The 17,796-nt window shown below is 42.7% G+C and overlaps 1 protein-coding gene across 1 annotated transcript in view; it reads right to left on the minus strand.

Moving 5' to 3' along the window:
* Positions 1 to 17,796, minus strand: part of LOC126528285 (choline transporter-like protein 1) — a 112,250-nt gene that overhangs the window by 11,289 nt on the left and 83,165 nt on the right. Inside the window, exons 12-16 of the mRNA XM_050176176.2 lie at positions 13,887 to 14,018; positions 8,952 to 9,058; positions 7,967 to 8,107; positions 6,982 to 7,094; positions 2,540 to 2,706 (exon numbers count right to left, since the gene is read on the minus strand). Coding sequence (XP_050032133.2) covers positions 2,540 to 2,706; positions 6,982 to 7,094; positions 7,967 to 8,107; positions 8,952 to 9,058; positions 13,887 to 14,018 — 660 coding nt within the window. The remainder of the gene's footprint in view (positions 1 to 2,539; positions 2,707 to 6,981; positions 7,095 to 7,966; positions 8,108 to 8,951; positions 9,059 to 13,886; positions 14,019 to 17,796) is intronic.

A 17,796-nucleotide genomic window follows, 5' to 3' on the forward strand; every position in this document is an offset into this window, starting at 1 on the left:
TCGGTGGTGCCGAACTAGCACACTGAAAGTAGACAGCCGAGGGATGCTCAAGTGGGCGATAGGTCCACTTTCCCTTTTAAATTGTGGTTGCAGGTCGAGAATCTCGGTGGCATGCAACCGAAGGATGAAAATGCAACTGAGAAGCTACTGTGCGAAGAGACCGCCGAGCGATTTCGGATACGTGCCGAAAGGGCTCTAGCACGTTACGCTACCACAAGAAATATTTTAGGCTTCGCAAAAAAGTCCATTCTCCCCAGGATCTTCGAGTAGACTTTCCCGATTCCATGTGCATTCGGGGCACGTTAAAGATCCAATAGTGGTGAAAAGTTATCCGCAGTGCCCCACTATACGGCGCACCTCTTATTGAAATTGTCGGTTCGGCATGTTAAACTCCATGATTCATTTGGAGCCATGTCCAGGCAATCATCTTTTGTTCCTTTTGAAACGGGGCAGTCTCAGACTGTTAAGAGAAATAATTCAGTTCTGCAAATAAGCCAACTTTAGTGTGTAGAGGTCCATTTGACGTGGTGTTTTTTTTTCAGTTTGCTGACTTCACGTGACAGACGAGGTGGGTGCATTTCACCACTAGCCGAGCGCTAATGGCAAGAAAAGACGTAGAACCGGAAATAATCTGTTTTCTTGAAACGAATCATGCCAAGTCAGTCTGTAGGCGTCATATGGGGGCGGGGAGTTTTCGCGGTTTCCAGGGCGACGCGAAGGGGGACTGGCTCGAACAAATTCCGACCAAATTCCGAGAAATAATGGCAGAAAAGGAAGAGAAGCAAAGTAGAATAAGCTTACGTTACAGCTTCCTTACTTTGTGGTCGAAAGAGAAATGGTTGGCGTCATGACTAACATGTTTTGTTTTTTTCGTCACCCCTTCGTTCCTTCGTTCTCATAAAAATATTGCAATGCGTTTTGTTATTTAAAAAAATAGCTACCTATAATACGTTACCTAGGAAAATAATAGACTCAGCCTAAATTATGAGCTATTCAACTCTGGTTCTATTTGAACCGTCGAGAACATGCAGCGCCTACAATATCCGTGTGCCCAAATGAAGCCTATTTCGCCATTCGGTAATAATGCTGACGGTCTAAGTCTGGCGCGGCAATGCAAGTAATGGTTCTTTGACAAAAAATATTTCAGTGATGAGAGGGCCAGAAAAGAAAGCCTCGGATGCATTTGTACATCATCCATCGCCCCACTAAATGTAATGCTTTATAAAAGGACTCCTCATCGTAGCCCTTTTTGTATATCGCTCCACCTGATAACAAGTGTCGGTGACGTCACACGTTACAAATTGATGACCCGAAAAAAGGCTGCCGGTAAAGAATGCAAAGCGTACTAGAATAAACAGAAATACATTGGTTATCACTCTGATTTTATTACAGATCATTGATAAGACACCAATCACTGAAATTCATTGCCAGCCGTCTACACTTTCTCACCGCCGTCATTTATTTATTCCTCGATTTTTTTTCGTCTGCTGAGCCACCCGTAGTTAGAACGCAATGAAGTGTATAACGGTGACCACGTCAAGGTGCTTTGCGTCCCCTCGAGACGTCTTTTACATAACTTCTGATTCACCAACAAATAAAAATGGAGCGTTTCTACGTACTTACTTTTTCAGAGATTCTCAGTTCAAAGGCTTTTCAAACAATGACTAACTCCAACTGATTAAAACTCCATAGGGAAGTACAGGTTTTTTGGTATACTGGCTTCAACAAGGCACCCGTATGATGAAGCCAATTCAGGTGGAAGCACCAACGCGTCTAGTTGTTCAGAAATGCTTCATTGTGAAGGGACGATTGCAGTGTCTATCGCTCGTGTCGTTCCAAAGACGAACATAAACAGGCTTTTGTGCTTATGCCTATGTGTGCGTTCATGGTCGTACGTGGTGCGCGTCTGCGGCTATGGGCAGGCATGTTTGTGCATTGATTACGATTAATAACACAAGATGAATAGTTATGAAAAATTATTTCAACAATAACTTACAGCTGTGAGTAATGCAACCTATTATGATAAACTAATTTATTGACCTGATCGCGCAGGTTTCAGAGAAATCACGTGCCAAAACTATGCGCTCATTATGAGACACGCCGTAGTGAGGCCTTCGAGATGATTTTGGCTGCATTAGGGAATTTAACGCGCTTTCATAATTATCCGGAGAAGTTGATTTTTTTTTCGTGTAACCCCAGACAAACGCAGCTAATGCGGCCGAGAGTGAATGCAGCACCACTAGCTCAGCGGCGCGACGACGTAGCCACTAAGCTACCGTGGCGGTGGTAGATTTCAGAGAACTAAAGGTAAAGAAATAGTTGAAAGATAGCGCACTGATTAACGGGAATTTCTGACCACGTAAACTCCTTTTCTTTGCCGACTCTGCTACAGCAAAACCTCACAAAACTACGCAGGGGAACGCAAACATGAATTACTAATCGTAAAATTTCTAGTTTCTTTTTTTTTGTTAGAATAGCAAGACACTCGAAGTGCACAGTGACCGTCGTTTAGTTTCAAACTCACTGAAAGCTGCCTTACCTTGATAATCCAGAGTCCACTAAACACTGCCAGCAGCGCAACGTTGAATTTGGCTAGGAAGAGCACGAACCCAGAGATGGTATCGAGTCCCGCCACCTGCTGGCAATGGCGCTCTAATAGCCGCATCGCCCTCCGACCGCTGGTGCGGAAGCTCAGGCCATGCATCGCTGGAATGAGACACGCAAAACATACAAGGTGCGACCCATCACCTTTGGAAGTGGCATATTCAGATTTCTATAACCAGTTAATCTGCGCTTGCATTAAAAGAATTCTTATGGGAAAATTTCTCGTAGCAAAAAATAAAAAGAAATCCCAGCTAATTCTGATGGTGGACAAATTATTAGCGGTGATGGATCGCCAGTGGCATAAGGAACTAAGGAACTTGGGATTGAAAAACTTTGTGAATTAGGCCCCTATGGGTAGGTTTGCAGCTTTTAATGTTTACCGAAGAACCACCGTTCTCTATCCGAATGACGAGAATTAGAGTATGGGCGTGTGCAGTCCTTTTTCTTTTGGAGGAGGGGGACACTCTGGCAAAGCACACGAAGCGTATGTGCAAGCATTAAGAGGAAGAACGTACCGGTATCTTCGAAGAACGCTAATATAATCCTAATCCATGAGAAAGGGGACGCCAAAGGCATGAAAAATTGTCGACCGATCAGCTTACTGTCTGTTGCCAACAAATTATTTACTACGGTAATCGCAAAAAGAATCAGGGCTATCTTATACTTCTGTCAACTAAACGACCAAGCAGGATTCCGTAAAGGCTACTCAACAATAGACCATATTCACACTATCAATCAGGTGACAGAGAAAGGTGCGGAATATAACCAACCCTTATATGTAGCGTTCATTGATTAGGAGAAAGCGTTTGATTCAGTCGAAACTCAGCTGTTATGGGGGAGTTACGGAATCAGTGTGTAGACGAGCCGTATGTAAAAATACTGCAAGATATCTATAGCAGCTCCACAGCCACCGTAGTCCTCCATAAAGAAAGCAACAAAATCCCAATAAAGGAAGGCGTCAGGCAGGGAGATACGATATCTCCAATGCTATTCACAGCGTGTTTACAGGAGGTATTCAGAGACCTGGATTGGGAAGAATTGGGGATAAGAGTTAATGGCGAACACCTTAGTAACTTGCTATTCGCTGATGATATTGCCTTGCTAAGCAACTCAGGGGACCAATTGCAATGCGTGCACACTGACCTGGAGTGGCAAAACAGAAGGGTGGGTCTAAAAATTAATCTGCAGAAAACTAAGGTAATGTTTCCCAGTCTCGGAAGAGAACAGCAGTTTACAATAGGTAGCGAGGCACTGGAAGTGGTAGGGAATACATCTACTTAGTGCAGGTAGTGACCGCGGATCCAGATCATGAGACTGAAATAATCAGAAGAATAAGAATGGGCTAGGGTGCGTTTGGCAGGCATTCTCAGATCATGAACAGCAGGTTGCCATAATCCCTCAAGAGAAAAGTGTAGAACAGCTGTGTCTTACCAGTACTCACGTACGGTGCAGAAACCTGGTCGCTTACGAAAAGGGCTCTACTTAAATTGAGGACGACGCAACGAGCTATGGAAAGAAGAATGATGGGTGTAACGTTAAGGGATAAGAAAATAGCATATTGGGTGAGGGAACAAACGCGAGTTAATTACAACATAGTTGAAATCAAGAAATAGAATTGGGCAGGGCCAGGACATGTTATTAGGAGGGAAGATAACCGATGGTCATTAAGGGTTACGGACTGAATTCCAAGGGAAGGGAAGCGTAGCAGGGGGTGGCAGAAAGTTGGGTGGGCGGATGAGATTAAGAAGTTTGCAGGGACAACATGGCCACAATTAGTACATGACCGGGGTACTTGGAAAAGTATGGGAGACGCCTTTGCCCTGCAGTGGTCGTAACCAGGCTGATGATGATGATGAAGAATAAGAGAGTCTTTTTGAGGAGAGCCAGGCTGGTATCACTCCCTAGCGTCTATTAACGGCCCATACTGTTACGTCTGCGCTGTTTAACAACCAATAAGCTCTCTGAAGCGAGCTGTGAAAAGTCACAGTGGAGTATCATAGCAAGGCGCATCAACCACAGCAAATGGACATATTAGGTTGCGTAAGTGTCACTCATTCGTAGGTGGGATGGCGATACCCTTCATAAATCGCCGCATAATACGTGTATGCAAAAACAGAGAGACTTTCTTTTATCACGTACGAAGGTTAGCTGTATCAAGGTGAGCACATTTTCCTCTTGGGCAAATCGGGCGGCCAATCAAGGCGGCTTCATCGACGTCGCTTCATTCCCTTGGTGTAGCAAAGTTTTATATAATTGCCGGTGTCGATCGCTTAGAAAAGTATCAGCGAATATATACAACGGACACTGCATTAACACATTTTCTGTCCGCTCTAATTTGGGAGGAAACAAAAGAACAAGAGTTGTCTCAACAACCATTTTCGCGAAAGCAGAACCACCACAGCGATTGCAGGAGGAAACTATTTCAAGGCGTGTGGAATTCTCTTAAATACGTGGTGAACAAGATGAATGTTATAGCGTTAAATTTGGTCGGAGCCCATGTTCCGATAATGTGTGTGGCGAAAAATGTTATATCACAATTAGTGGTATTAACTTCTTTATTCGATGCATCTATTTCTTTGCGTATAATTCTTCATTCACTCATTCGATCGTTCATTCTTTATGGATCTTTTCCTTCGCAGCAAGGCATTACAGCAGTGGCCCTAACAGAAAGAGTGTAGTAATAGATTGCGTTCTCTAAGGAACGAGCAAATCAAGAAAAGATGTCAACAAGGACCATGTACATTTTTAAACTAAAGGGACATTTTATGTATTGTATAATATAGAATCTTGCTTACGAAGATATACATTGTATTTGCTGCAACTTCTGCAAGTGACCGTTCCACCGCATTCTATAACAGTTGGTGTGTACAATTTCTTTAGGCTACTGGGGAAACGATTTTAATCAAATTTATTTTAACAGTGCAACTAAACCTATAGTGACTAGATAAGACGCACAATGATAAGAAAATGTTCATTGACTCGCTCAAACATAAAGAAACTTGCACAAAAATTAGAAACGTTTAACAGCGTACAACCTGCCATCAATGAATTATTGATTGAATAAATGAATGATTGATTTCATGATTTAGTTGCCTGAAAGGGCGCATTACAATTGCATAAGCAGTCACATATGGCACTGCTGTCACCTCCTCTAAAATTTGAACCGTCAGCCGATCCTCTTCAATCAAGAGCTGTCAAATTTTCTTGATTACTTTTGTAGATGCATGATCATGACCTGTCTGGTTGTTCCATGCCTTTCACGCTGTCCCGACGGTCACGGAAGCACTTCTACCACTCGTAGACACACTTTTTCTATAAAGCACAGTTTCCATACACCTGGCGCTGCATGTCGCAACATTAGCTTGGTGTTTTTGCAACATTGAAGCACAATGCCAAGTTAGTAGGTTGCCCGATTTCACCCGTGACAGCGTTACTGCACTATACCTTACCGCACGTCTGGAAGTCTGGACAACTGCATGCCTGGATAAACGCGCACCTTAGTAAACAATAACTGACAGACCTCGGGCTTAGGTGACTTGGATGTCAACCAGTAGTACCAACTACAGCGCACGCCATCAATTTAATCACTGTATTTATTATTGGCAGGTTATACAATCTACCAATGTACAGTTACATGACGTCGTAAGGAGTTCGCGGTTCGAGAAAATGACAGTTGGGGTAAATCTGCAACACATTGGAGCTTCAAAGCGAACAAATTTAGTGCGTGCTTGAAAACCCAAAGCGACACCTTGTTCACCAAATTCATGCAACACCCACCATACCAAACCATGCGATTGCGAGGAAAACGGACTTTTATTGCAGTTAGAATTCCGAGGACACCGTACACCCATTGCAATGTCTGCCTACCTATGTATTTGCGTGCCTTGCATACCTTCATAAGATCTTCATATCTTCATAAGTATATATAAGCTTCCATGAACCTTCCGTCATCCCATTGTGAACAAGGCTTCCGTAGTGAAGCCGAAACGTCTTTTAAATTTATTCATTCTTTAGCACTGTGTTGGTCGGTGTCCGTCCTTTTATTACTTCATTACTTCCTGCATATCTTCCCACCAACTCGGGTAACTGGGTGCATGCGATAGGGCATTGGGCTGCGGTGCTGAGGGAACCGGATCTTGAAACCAACAGTACAACCAATTTGGGTCGGTGGGTATGCGACGCTGGGTACGGGGCGCTTTTGGGGGAACCTCTTTGATGCCGACTTGGGTCGCTACGTGCACCTGTCCTGCAAAGCAGCTCGCAGTACGTCCCGCAGCTGCAGCTCACAGCCTTGGGACGGGATTTAGTAGAAGTAGATGCGAGTCACGCCTGTAAAGACAGTCTTTGTGAATCCATTGCTGAGGGCGAGATGCTCACCCATGATAATGTAGGCCTTGCGGTTAAGGTGCATCAAGAATCGGTCGAGGCAGCTACAACACGGCCTCAGAATCCTGGTCGCTGACACCCCCGCCTGAGTCTTTTCGTTCAAGCTAGAAAAGAAAGCATTTCAAACATAGCTTTATATAAACACAGCTTGAATATAGCGTCATATATATGTTGTTTTCTTAATCTCAATTATATGTGGCTGGTTGAAGTGGTGTCTCTATAGCTATTGCAGACGTGTACGCACATGTATACACAATGAGTTATAAAGCGTAACCCCGTGCGAAGCAGTCGCACTAAGTGCGTATCCCGTTGTCATGTTGTTTTTTATCTTGTCTGCACTTAGGGCAGTGATAAAAATTCTCTTCATACTTATGAGTCGTCAAAGGCACTCCTAAACAAACGTTTTCGACTACCTACGTAACGACGTCTTGAAATCTGTCCCTAACTTTCAGTGGATTCAAAAAGCCATGTGGCAACTTTATGTGCCACCAATAAACTCGTTCAGTTACCCAGACTCATTAATTGCCATGAAAGCCAAATTGTCATTGTGGGAAACTAACTCAGAAGAGATGGAGATAAAACAAATTTCACTTTGTTCGCTAAACTAAGCTTACGAGCATGCACAAGTGCATAGACGGTGGACTACACTGTTAACCTTACAAAGCAGAAAACAATTAGGAAGATAGAATCAGCAACAACAAAAGCGAGAGAGAGAGAGTTGGTATAGATTGCAGTCTCGTTAATGATAGCCTCTCAGAAGGCGAGCACTGACCTGACACGCCGCCACGCTTATGTAGTATTCCACAAACATCATAACATATAAAAGAGCGTTTCCTTGAATTAACACCGTTATTGTGTGTTCAAACTAGCACCAACACCAGCAGCAGGGAACACCCATCGGGGCTGTTACTCATCTGTTCTTTCGAGTACATTTTGATGAGCTTTTGCCTGTGACTCCGTGCCCCTGCTCACTCACACGAGACGTGAGCCAGAGATGATGGCCCTCAGGGGATCCGCGACGACGAGCACCAGCGAGCCATAGATGACCGAGCCCAGGTGGTAGCCAACCAGGAGCTGCATGCTGCGCATCACCGGCGCGCTCATGTGCGTCTTGTGCCTGCGCTGGCATAGAAGTACAGAGCCACAGCAGTGCCCAGACGATTTGCATCGGAGTCGAGTAAGAGAAAGGGCTTAAACGACGGAAATGCAAGCCTATTTCAACAAGTTTGGCTTTTGTTACATCCTTCTTACTCACTTGTTCCCTTACGGAGTGCAACATTACGACGCCAAGAAGAGAGAGCACTTGTGATTTTGTTCTGTGAAGGCAACAGAGAAGTAGCTAATTTGCGTCAAGACTTCTTCGAACATATCTTGTAGTCCGATTATTCTGATTTCTTTTCACTCACGATGCTTTTTATGCGAAGTCCACACAATGGATATGCAGATATCCCTATTTTTATTGCATTCGGCCAGCGCCGAGACGTGTACAGTTAACTTGCGTGCATCAAACGAGAACATGTGCTTCGGCTTGTTTCTGCTAGGAATGGCGCGTGCACTGAACATGTATTTAACCATTAATCATATGATACTCGTTGTGCGGTTTCGAGTGCGCGCACAGCGCCTGTTTGTTACTACAGGAAGTGCACCGGTGGCGTTAGGTATGGGGGACAATGCAGCATTCATGAAATTTTGTTACATACGACACTTTAGTTTTCTTAAGCTTTCGAGGAACTCAGTTATGTCATTAAATTTTTTTACCTGGTCTACGTGGTAACTAAAGTAAAGGAATCAGTTGTTAACATAATATACCGAATTTTCTCCTACAAAGCTCAGATCCAGAAATTTAGTTGTCCTGTGGGCTCTGCAGACAGTGCCACTCAATCGAGTGACCCAGAATTGGTGTGCTAAACACCGATGTCGATGGGTTCCTGTAATAAAATTTATTTCGATGATTAACTCACCTTGTAAAGTACCAGGCGGCTACGGTACTAGCTACGACGAAGTGCTGGCAGCTGAGGACGATGTTCGCCAGCCAAAGGAATAATAATACGTATGGCGGGCACATGGCCTGTCATCAGAAACACAATAAAAACCGCTCATTAGGTAAAGATGCAAATAGAACAAGATGCCATCACAAAATCACACGTTTTAGTGTTGCCGAAGAGCTCTTTTATGGAGCAATGATTTTGTTATTAACTTTTATTTAGACTTGCACTCTCGTGTGCTTGTGGCAACTATGAATGGAGCTATGCGGATAGAGGTGTTGTGATCTACCTTTGGATGCATGTACACGCGAAATGGCAATGGTGCGATCCCATTGCAGAACAAATGTGCCTTGTTCTATAGAAACATCGGCGAAGTACTGCAACATACGCGAATACGTGAGCTTTAGACGCAAGGCGACGAAGGTTTACTTAAGGGCCAGCTCTAGCTTCACCGTTCAAGTACGTTTAAAATGTACAAGCACGGCAGCAGCGCACTACACATCCACGTATAAATATTGCGTCTGCTTTTGCAGACTCAACCATCGTGCTATGGCCCCACTGGACGTCTGGACTGCCCCGTGTGTCTGCACCACAACAGTGATCGGACGTCACGTGGCCGGAGCTACTCTTCTGCCATTGCGCAAGGGCCAGGCGAGTGACAAATTGCAGCATAAAAACACCAACGGAACGAGCATCTGTCACGTTTCAGCAAAGGCGCACTACAGGGACACTTCGAAATATTGCGTCCACCTTTGCAGGTGAGCGTTATACACTTATTTAGCCAATAAGTCATAGAATCTGTGCACCGCTGCCGAATCCATCAGCTTTCTTGTACTTTTTTTATTCATGTTGCCTGTTTTCTTTAGTGCCCTGACGTGCAGTTTTGTTGTCCTATATATATGTCGAGCGAGGCTAAGGCCATTGAAGATTTGAGGCGGGAGCTCAGGGCAGACTTCAGGGGTATAAGCGCTAAGTTTCAAAATGCCACTGGGCTGTAAGCATAAATACAGCTGGTTCTGAAACTAAACCAGAGTCTTCGCGCTAAGAATGCCAAGCTATCAGGCAGACTTGACGAACAATATCAACGCACCAATAACATTGAGAAAAAGGACATTTCACTTGAAGGTGAACCAGTAATCTTTGTAACGCAGACTGGTGAGCTGTATAGGAAGAGGTCTCAGGGGCTTATCTCGACATCTGGCACCGAATGCCTACTGCACGACAAGATGAAGCAAATATTATTTTTCAGTTTGTCCGCAGAACTAACAATAACTTTCTTAATTAGAAAAGCCAAAAAAGCCAGAATGGGTGCAATGGTACCGTGCTTGCAATCATCCTCAGAGGTGTTCCTAAACGAATACCGCACACGGTATGGCGAATGACTTCATGGTGACGCAGAAAAAAATAAGAAGGAATTGCGATGGCGGTTCATGTGGACAGCTGGATGCATAGCTGGCATAGCTAAACGAATTCGTACTGACTAACTCAGCAATGCTTACAGCTGTCACACCTGCGGAAATTGTGCCACTACTGCTTATTGTAAAGAAACAACGTTTCTACTGCGTATGATTATTTTAAACCAGTAACAATGAAATATATTTCGTATATAATTGCACCTGTCATAGTGCACATCATAAATAGAATGTTTGAAAGTGGCATCTTTCCAGATATCCCAAAAATAGCACGAGTATGTTGTATTAAGAAAGGAGGTAATAAACACGTAGTGACATATTACTGGCCGATATCTGTCTTCCCTGTTCTATCGAAGGTGTTCGAGTGCCGCGAATAGTGGGTCACGATTTTTCTTGTAAATATAAAGTAATAAGGCCATGACCATATCGTTTCCAAAAAAATAAATCTTGTGAGGCAGCTCGTCTTAATATCAAACATAATGTAATAAATAATGTTGAACATAGAATGCACACATTGGGATTATTAGTAGACCTCAGGAAAGCCTTCGATTCAGTATAAAAAATTTAATAATTAGCAAATTGGAAAAGTGTGATGTACGAGGCATCGTACTAGAACATTTACGACATTAATTAACCAATGGTTATCACTAAATCAGTACAAACAATGACGTTTCATCTTACGCGGAAATCATTACGGGTGTTCCGCAAGCATCAATACTTGGACCTCTTTTGTTTATAATTCATATTAATGACTTTTGTGGCATTCGCGAGTCTCCTCAATTAATCATGTATGCAGACGATGCTAGCATATTCTTTAATGGTGCTAGTATAACCGACATTGAATCGAATGTTAACAATTACCTGAAGCAACTCTCTTGCTGGTTACAACAGAATAAGCAAAAATGAATTCTTCTAAAACAAAAGACGTGACATTTGTACCTATTAATGAGCCACAAAACTACAATGCGGCTATTCTTTTTGAAGAAAGAATGATAGATAAGGTAAATTATGTAAAATTTCTCGGAGTGCGGTACCAAGAAGATTTGCGCTGGAACACACACACCGACAAAATTGCTATGTGACTAAGCAGAACTGTTAGCTGCTTATACAGATTGAGCACCTTGGTTCCTTTATGGCTGAAAAGTTCGTTATACTACGCACTTCTTTATTCTCGATTAACCTGTTGCACGTTCATTCTGGGTACTGCTTCGCAAAGAATTATTATAAACTGATTGTACGGCAAAAAAAGAGTCTTACATGCACTCGAGGGATATCATGGCCTGTACGAAACTTTAAAACCAAGTCATTTTGTTAATTAAATATTGTGTGGTAAAGGCAAACCAAATGTATTACTGGATGTTCATGCAATAAAATAATCAAAACAAACCATAGTACATCGCCAATGTACCCGCGAATTTGTGCTACAGCTTTCGCCAACAGAATATGAGACCACATAATATAAGAACCAATAAAGGAAAACAACTAGTTGTTTATCACGCACCTACACTACTAGATCGCTTACGTGATTTTCATGGCGAAAGTATGGAAGGTTCGAGTAAATCAAGTTTTCTCTTTACAAACAATATTGGGTTTGACTGATTAGAACCGCAGTATAACTTGCCAGCCTTCTGATTCTTTCGTCCTCAGGTTATAGATGTAGTTTCAAACAAAGTGTATCCTAAGTATATTCTGTCGGATCTTTATATTTATTGTAGACGTGTTCTTTTCTTTTTACGAAAATATTCTGTATCGCGACACTCCAGTTGATTTCGGTATGTCTACACGATTTGCGTCCCCAGTACAGCCTGTCTGCTGAGTAGTACGAGCAGAAAGAAGCCTTTGTCAGGCCACATGGCCTTCAAGCTTCTGCTTCGTTTCTGTTGTAAAAAACAGGTGAAATAATTTCATCCATCCATCCATTCATTCACTCACGTAGACTACCCCTCAATCGACTTAGACTATTACTATACTGATGTGAATGTACCATATGTTCCAAATAGACTAAGCGAGTTTGAAAGTCGAAATGCTGCGGAGCGGGCGACTATCTGGGAACTGCGGGATAAGCTGGATTTTATGTGGTTGAGGCCGGAAGAACTCGTGAAGGAGACAGGCTTACACTACACCTACACGTGCTTCCCCCGTTAAAACACAGCGCATTCAGCCGCCGCGCCATTATAGTGGCGGTGCAAGAGCAACATTGGCGGCCAATCTTGGCAGCTCCGGATGTGGAACCGAAATTTGCTCAGTCTGGTTAACCTCCCTGCCTTTCCTTCTACCCTTCTCTCTCTCTCTCTCTTTCTACTCTCGATGCGTATGGTCGCTGCTCTTGAGTGCTTCGAATTCTGGGCACTTGGGCAATACCTTGTTTCCAGCTGTGTCACGCGTGTATGTGCGAGACATCGCGGCTGCGCGCAACGCAAGAACAGCTACGATGTCACAGTAAAGACGTGGGGCCTTCACGGCATCGTCCAAGATCAGTGTAGCACGAGGATGCGCCAGAACAATTATCCACTCGAGTAGCGGCAAATGAATTTGGCGTCGAGGCCTGGATGCGAGAAAGGGGCGTAAACAAAGACGAAAACTGGGAGAATGCGTAGGGAACCTTGTTAGGTTTGTAGGATTGACTAATATGTTCAGTCTACTAAAGGCCCGAGACTTTTACTGTTTCACAATGAATTTTTCCCTTTTCCACTGCATACTGCTTCGTCCCTGCAGGCTGTCGAGTGGGTGCGGACTACCTAAAGAAACTTAGAATATTTCAATTTTAGACACAAATTTACCATTTCAGGCCATACACCGGGTGCGCCTATAGTCAGGAAAATACAGCACTTATACGTACCGTAATTAAGAGCTGAAGACCTAAGTTATACGGAGCTAAGCTATGCTTAAAATTTCAATTACTTACAAAAATTACCAAAATTGTAAACAATAAAATTACGTATAAGTTTACAACGACGTAACGCTAGAGCAGAAACCTGATATGGCAGTTATGTCAAGAGCAACTGTTAGTGCATGTGAAGAGGATGAACATGTTAGTCATATTATAGCTACCATAAAATGCCACCACGCTTGTAAAAGTGCGGCAAAGCCTTGTTCACGATATACTGTTATATTTCAGAGCGTTGTAAACTGAGTATTAAATTTTGTGCTCATTGGATATATCTATAGCTAAACATTCCAGAATTTTCAAGTCATATGTTATTGCCGAGTTTCAGAGTTGTAACCTGGATTGATACGTTTCTCTTTTTCAAACTTTTCAAATTTCAATAATTACTTAAAACACCGGTGGATGGCAATACAAACACTATCTTGCTGCAGTTCAAAGTTATACCTTGTTCTTTATTATTTAATCCTAAAATATGTGAAAATGTGTATAGCAAATGACGAACAACACGACTCTCCCGTTCCATGTATTCAGACAGACGCTCCTACGTTGAGAGCACCCCCTCCAAGCTTCCCATCACCAAAAGAGTTGCAGAAAGCTTAGAGAGTACGTTACCAGAAAAAAACCATCAGTATCAAATCTGACGGTCCGCCGTGCTGCGTCGTCAATAAATGGATGCACAACCGACAGCATGGCGATGAGACCGAGAAGCCAGAACCCGGCAATCACAACAATCCCCATGGCCGCCTGCAACATAGCCAAGTACACGGAAAGAATTGAATTCTACGACAACGTAAGTGTCACGGAAGGCTAGTGATGGCTAGCAGTGGCTTTTACAAAGTATTTGGCGTTTCCCATCGAGTGAGCCAACAACGCCTCGTGTAAAGACGGTGGTGCCGAGGAGGCTCTTCAACGCCGCCTGTGTCATTTTCCTCTACAATGTAAAAAGACGATTGCTCGCCATCACGCTTGTTTAATTTCTTCGAAGGCCAATATCAAACCATATCTATTTCAGAATGTGAACATCTTACGCCGTCGCAGTGGAGGGTACCAAAGGCGCTATTACATCTTTGCCCACTTCACGGCCTCTCCGTTGACCTTTTCTCACAAAGAGCGTACAACAATCCTCAGCACGAATCTGCGCAACAAGTTCATTGGGCACTAGTACAGTTTTAAGAACTATAGACCTGCGCGATCGACGGTTACCCGAAGTGCTGTCCATCTGCTATACAGTGATACTGCACCGTGATAGTCTGCGGTTATAGTTACCCGCCGTGATCGCATGTCTGCCCTCCACCTCTCTCTCTTTCTCTCTCTAGATCTTCAGTACTCATCAGTATAGGGTAGAAAAAAACACAGGGAGCTTCACCTTTTGGTGAAGATCCCTGTTTTTCCTCTTCCTTACTTTTTTTATCGCGCCCTTTTCACACATGGCTTACATGTTCGTTACCTTTACATCTTTAGATTTAAAATAGGCGTGTTCAATAAGTGTGTTCACGACGGATAATTAACAATTAGGGTTCTGCTTCTGCGTAGCTTTACCATACAGCCATATTCAACTATGTGAGTCATCCCGTACAATCATCAAAAGTTTATTGTTCCTAATTTATCTACAGTTCTGCTAGCCCATTTAAGCACGAATGCTTTTTGTGTGTGTATGTGGAACTCGGCAGCCGTTACATAGTTGTTTATCGCACATGATATTGACCGAATAACTGCATCCTTATATCCAGGGCGTCTGAGTTAACAGGCAGAACTTTCTTTTTTCATAGGGAGGCATGTTATGGGGCACGAATTCACTGGTGTGTTACCAGGAACAAGGTGAAGAATCACCTGGTATAATTTGTGGCCTTCAGAATTGAATAACTCGAGCGTGATATTTAACCAGGAACGATTGTATTTACAGTAGAGGTGTGCCTACTAGATGTTAGAGCTCCGTCAAAAACGCCAATTCTAATTTTTTGTGGCGCGCGATCTATTGCGTAACCCTTCGTCCTGCGTGAAAAAAAGAGCCCGAGCAATATTGCATAAGTATTTCACTATTACACGCGCTATTACATAAATCGTTCGTGACGAAGTGCTAGCAGGCACTGATAACACACCTCTCAGGCACTCTGAATGTGAAGGAAATAGCTTTCCCTCTTGAACACAGCCCTGCACAGAGCGCCGCGTTTCATCATAACCGAAAGCTGGCGATGCATGCCAATGATAGATGATGCAGAAATCGCACGAGAGCTTCATTTGCCCACGGCAGCGTGACGACACGCACCTGGACTCAATAAAAGAAAATGGGGTAGCATTTTGCATCATCAGAGCAAGAGCTCAAGCCAAGTGCTGACGCAATATTGTCCATGGCACCTAACAATGCGTTTTCTTTGAAACCCGTGCATGCGCTAGGCGCTATGCAAGGCGGTGCGCTAAACGTAACACGATTGCCTTGAAAAAAAAACCGGCGGATCCCATGCACTATGGGTAACGATGTAAGCAAAGCTTTGTATGCTGTTTGCTTTGGTTGACTACAATCAGCGTTGATCTTGGTGGCTAATGTATAATTTCTTCAGCGTTGAGTGCACTACTGCCGTTTGTCTGCGTATTCCACCGAACACACAGGCATACGTGTTTGCTTGAGGCGTTATTGTCTGTCCCTGTTCGAAATCTCTGAGCGGTTTGAGCATTATAATTCTCTTTAATTGCCACATTAGGATAGCGCATGAGCGCAGTCGCGCGGTTTTATTTCATATTTCGCGGGCTTTTTTTTTAAAGCCGAAAAGGATGGCCATGCAGCATGTACCTTGCCTCAAAAAATTGCATCAGTCGTTTCTGAACCACCTCTATAACACAACCAAACGCACTTAGCCCTAAATTGAATAATAAAAATATTGTTTAATTACTCTTTGTTAATTAAATAATTAAGCGGTATGTAAAACAATACTCTTTATGGAGCGCCACATGACGGGAAAGCATGTGTCATCAGTTTCATTCAAATTCTTTTAAATCCTTGGTTCATGTTACGGGAAACACCCTGTATATTTTGCATGAATTGGCCTATGCACTCATAAGTTTATGCAAATGCAACTAATTAGTTTGAATGATAGCGAATTCATATACCATTGTAGAAAACTGAATATTACAATAAAATATAAACATTTTACGTGAGCGCGAACCACAATACCAGTTCGAAACATAGCAATGCTAGAACTGTCTATACAATTTAACATAGTCATATGAATGCGAACATTTCGCAATGCTTACAGAGTGTTTTCCCTATTAATATAAAGCACATTGCAAATAATAAAATATTCTAACTATTTCATCATGATAGTTGCCTCTGCATTTGTTGTCTCCCCATTACATACTTTAACAGATGGGATATTTTGGCGAGTGGCTGTAGCCTAATCTTTAGTAACGTTTCACAAACATATAATGCAGAAGACATGTTTTCCATTGTATCAAACAGAAATTTAAAAATAAAGACGAGGCTAGAACTCAACGAATCCAGAAGTTTTGCCCCTCTTATTACGTAATTCTTCTTCGTTTTTCTGTTTGCGCGGCGTTATCCTGTACGCTCTGCGCCTGCAGAGAGCGTAGATTAATTGCTATACAACTTCCGTTGCTTTGAATGGAACGTGAACAAATGGCTCTGAGAATGCAGGTAATCAGTTTAGTTGCAAATATCTACCAAGAGATGCGTTTTCTTGTTGAGATATTTTATTGCGTTCTTTCCGTTTCACGTTTGAGTGTGCTTCCAAGCACGTGCTAACAGCTACAGGAAATCATCGTCCACATCGAATATGTCCCTTTTGAGCTCGAGAACATGTTTTGTGCATGTGTTTGCAGTAAAATTTGAATGTGCTCAAGTGCTTTCTTATTTTCGGTATTACACCCGCGTCTAAATGTCTAAGAATAAATTTGCACCCATGATCCAGAAAATACATTCAGTATTCCAGTATACAAGTGGTTATTTTATTCTGGCATTCTACCACGTTACAACCCGATAAATTGTTAAAAAATATAATCGTGAGAGTTCTGTTTTCAGAGAGAAGGTCGGCTAAATTTCAATTTATTGTAATAAAACTAAACACTGCCGGTGGTGTAGCCATTGCTCCCCTATCTCTCCAAATAAACGCACATTTTATTGCGTGCACACTTGATTGATTGCGCACAATGAAAAAAGAATGGCGTCACATCACCTCATTATATAGATGTGCTACCTAAGAAATGCTCGCAAGATGTCTGAATAAACATACCGAAAAAGGCAAAAACACTACAAGGGCACAACTGGCCTTTCACGAATAGTTCGCTGGAACTTTAAACACGGTTTTAAAGCCAACAATTATGTATCTATGCATAACAGGATTACAAATATAACACGAATAAGCAAATTAGTGTCCTCCAATAAACTAAGTAGGTTGCGCGTCAGCAGCATATCTTACCTTTGTTGAATTACGTTTCTTCATATCATATTTCTCTCACATTTGGCCGTTGATTGAACAAATGTTTCTTATTTATTTATAGTTATTATTAT

This window comes from Dermacentor andersoni, chromosome 9, assembly GCF_023375885.2.
Source record: "Dermacentor andersoni chromosome 9, qqDerAnde1_hic_scaffold, whole genome shotgun sequence".
NCBI classification, from domain to species: Eukaryota; Metazoa; Arthropoda; class Arachnida; order Ixodida; family Ixodidae; genus Dermacentor; species Dermacentor andersoni.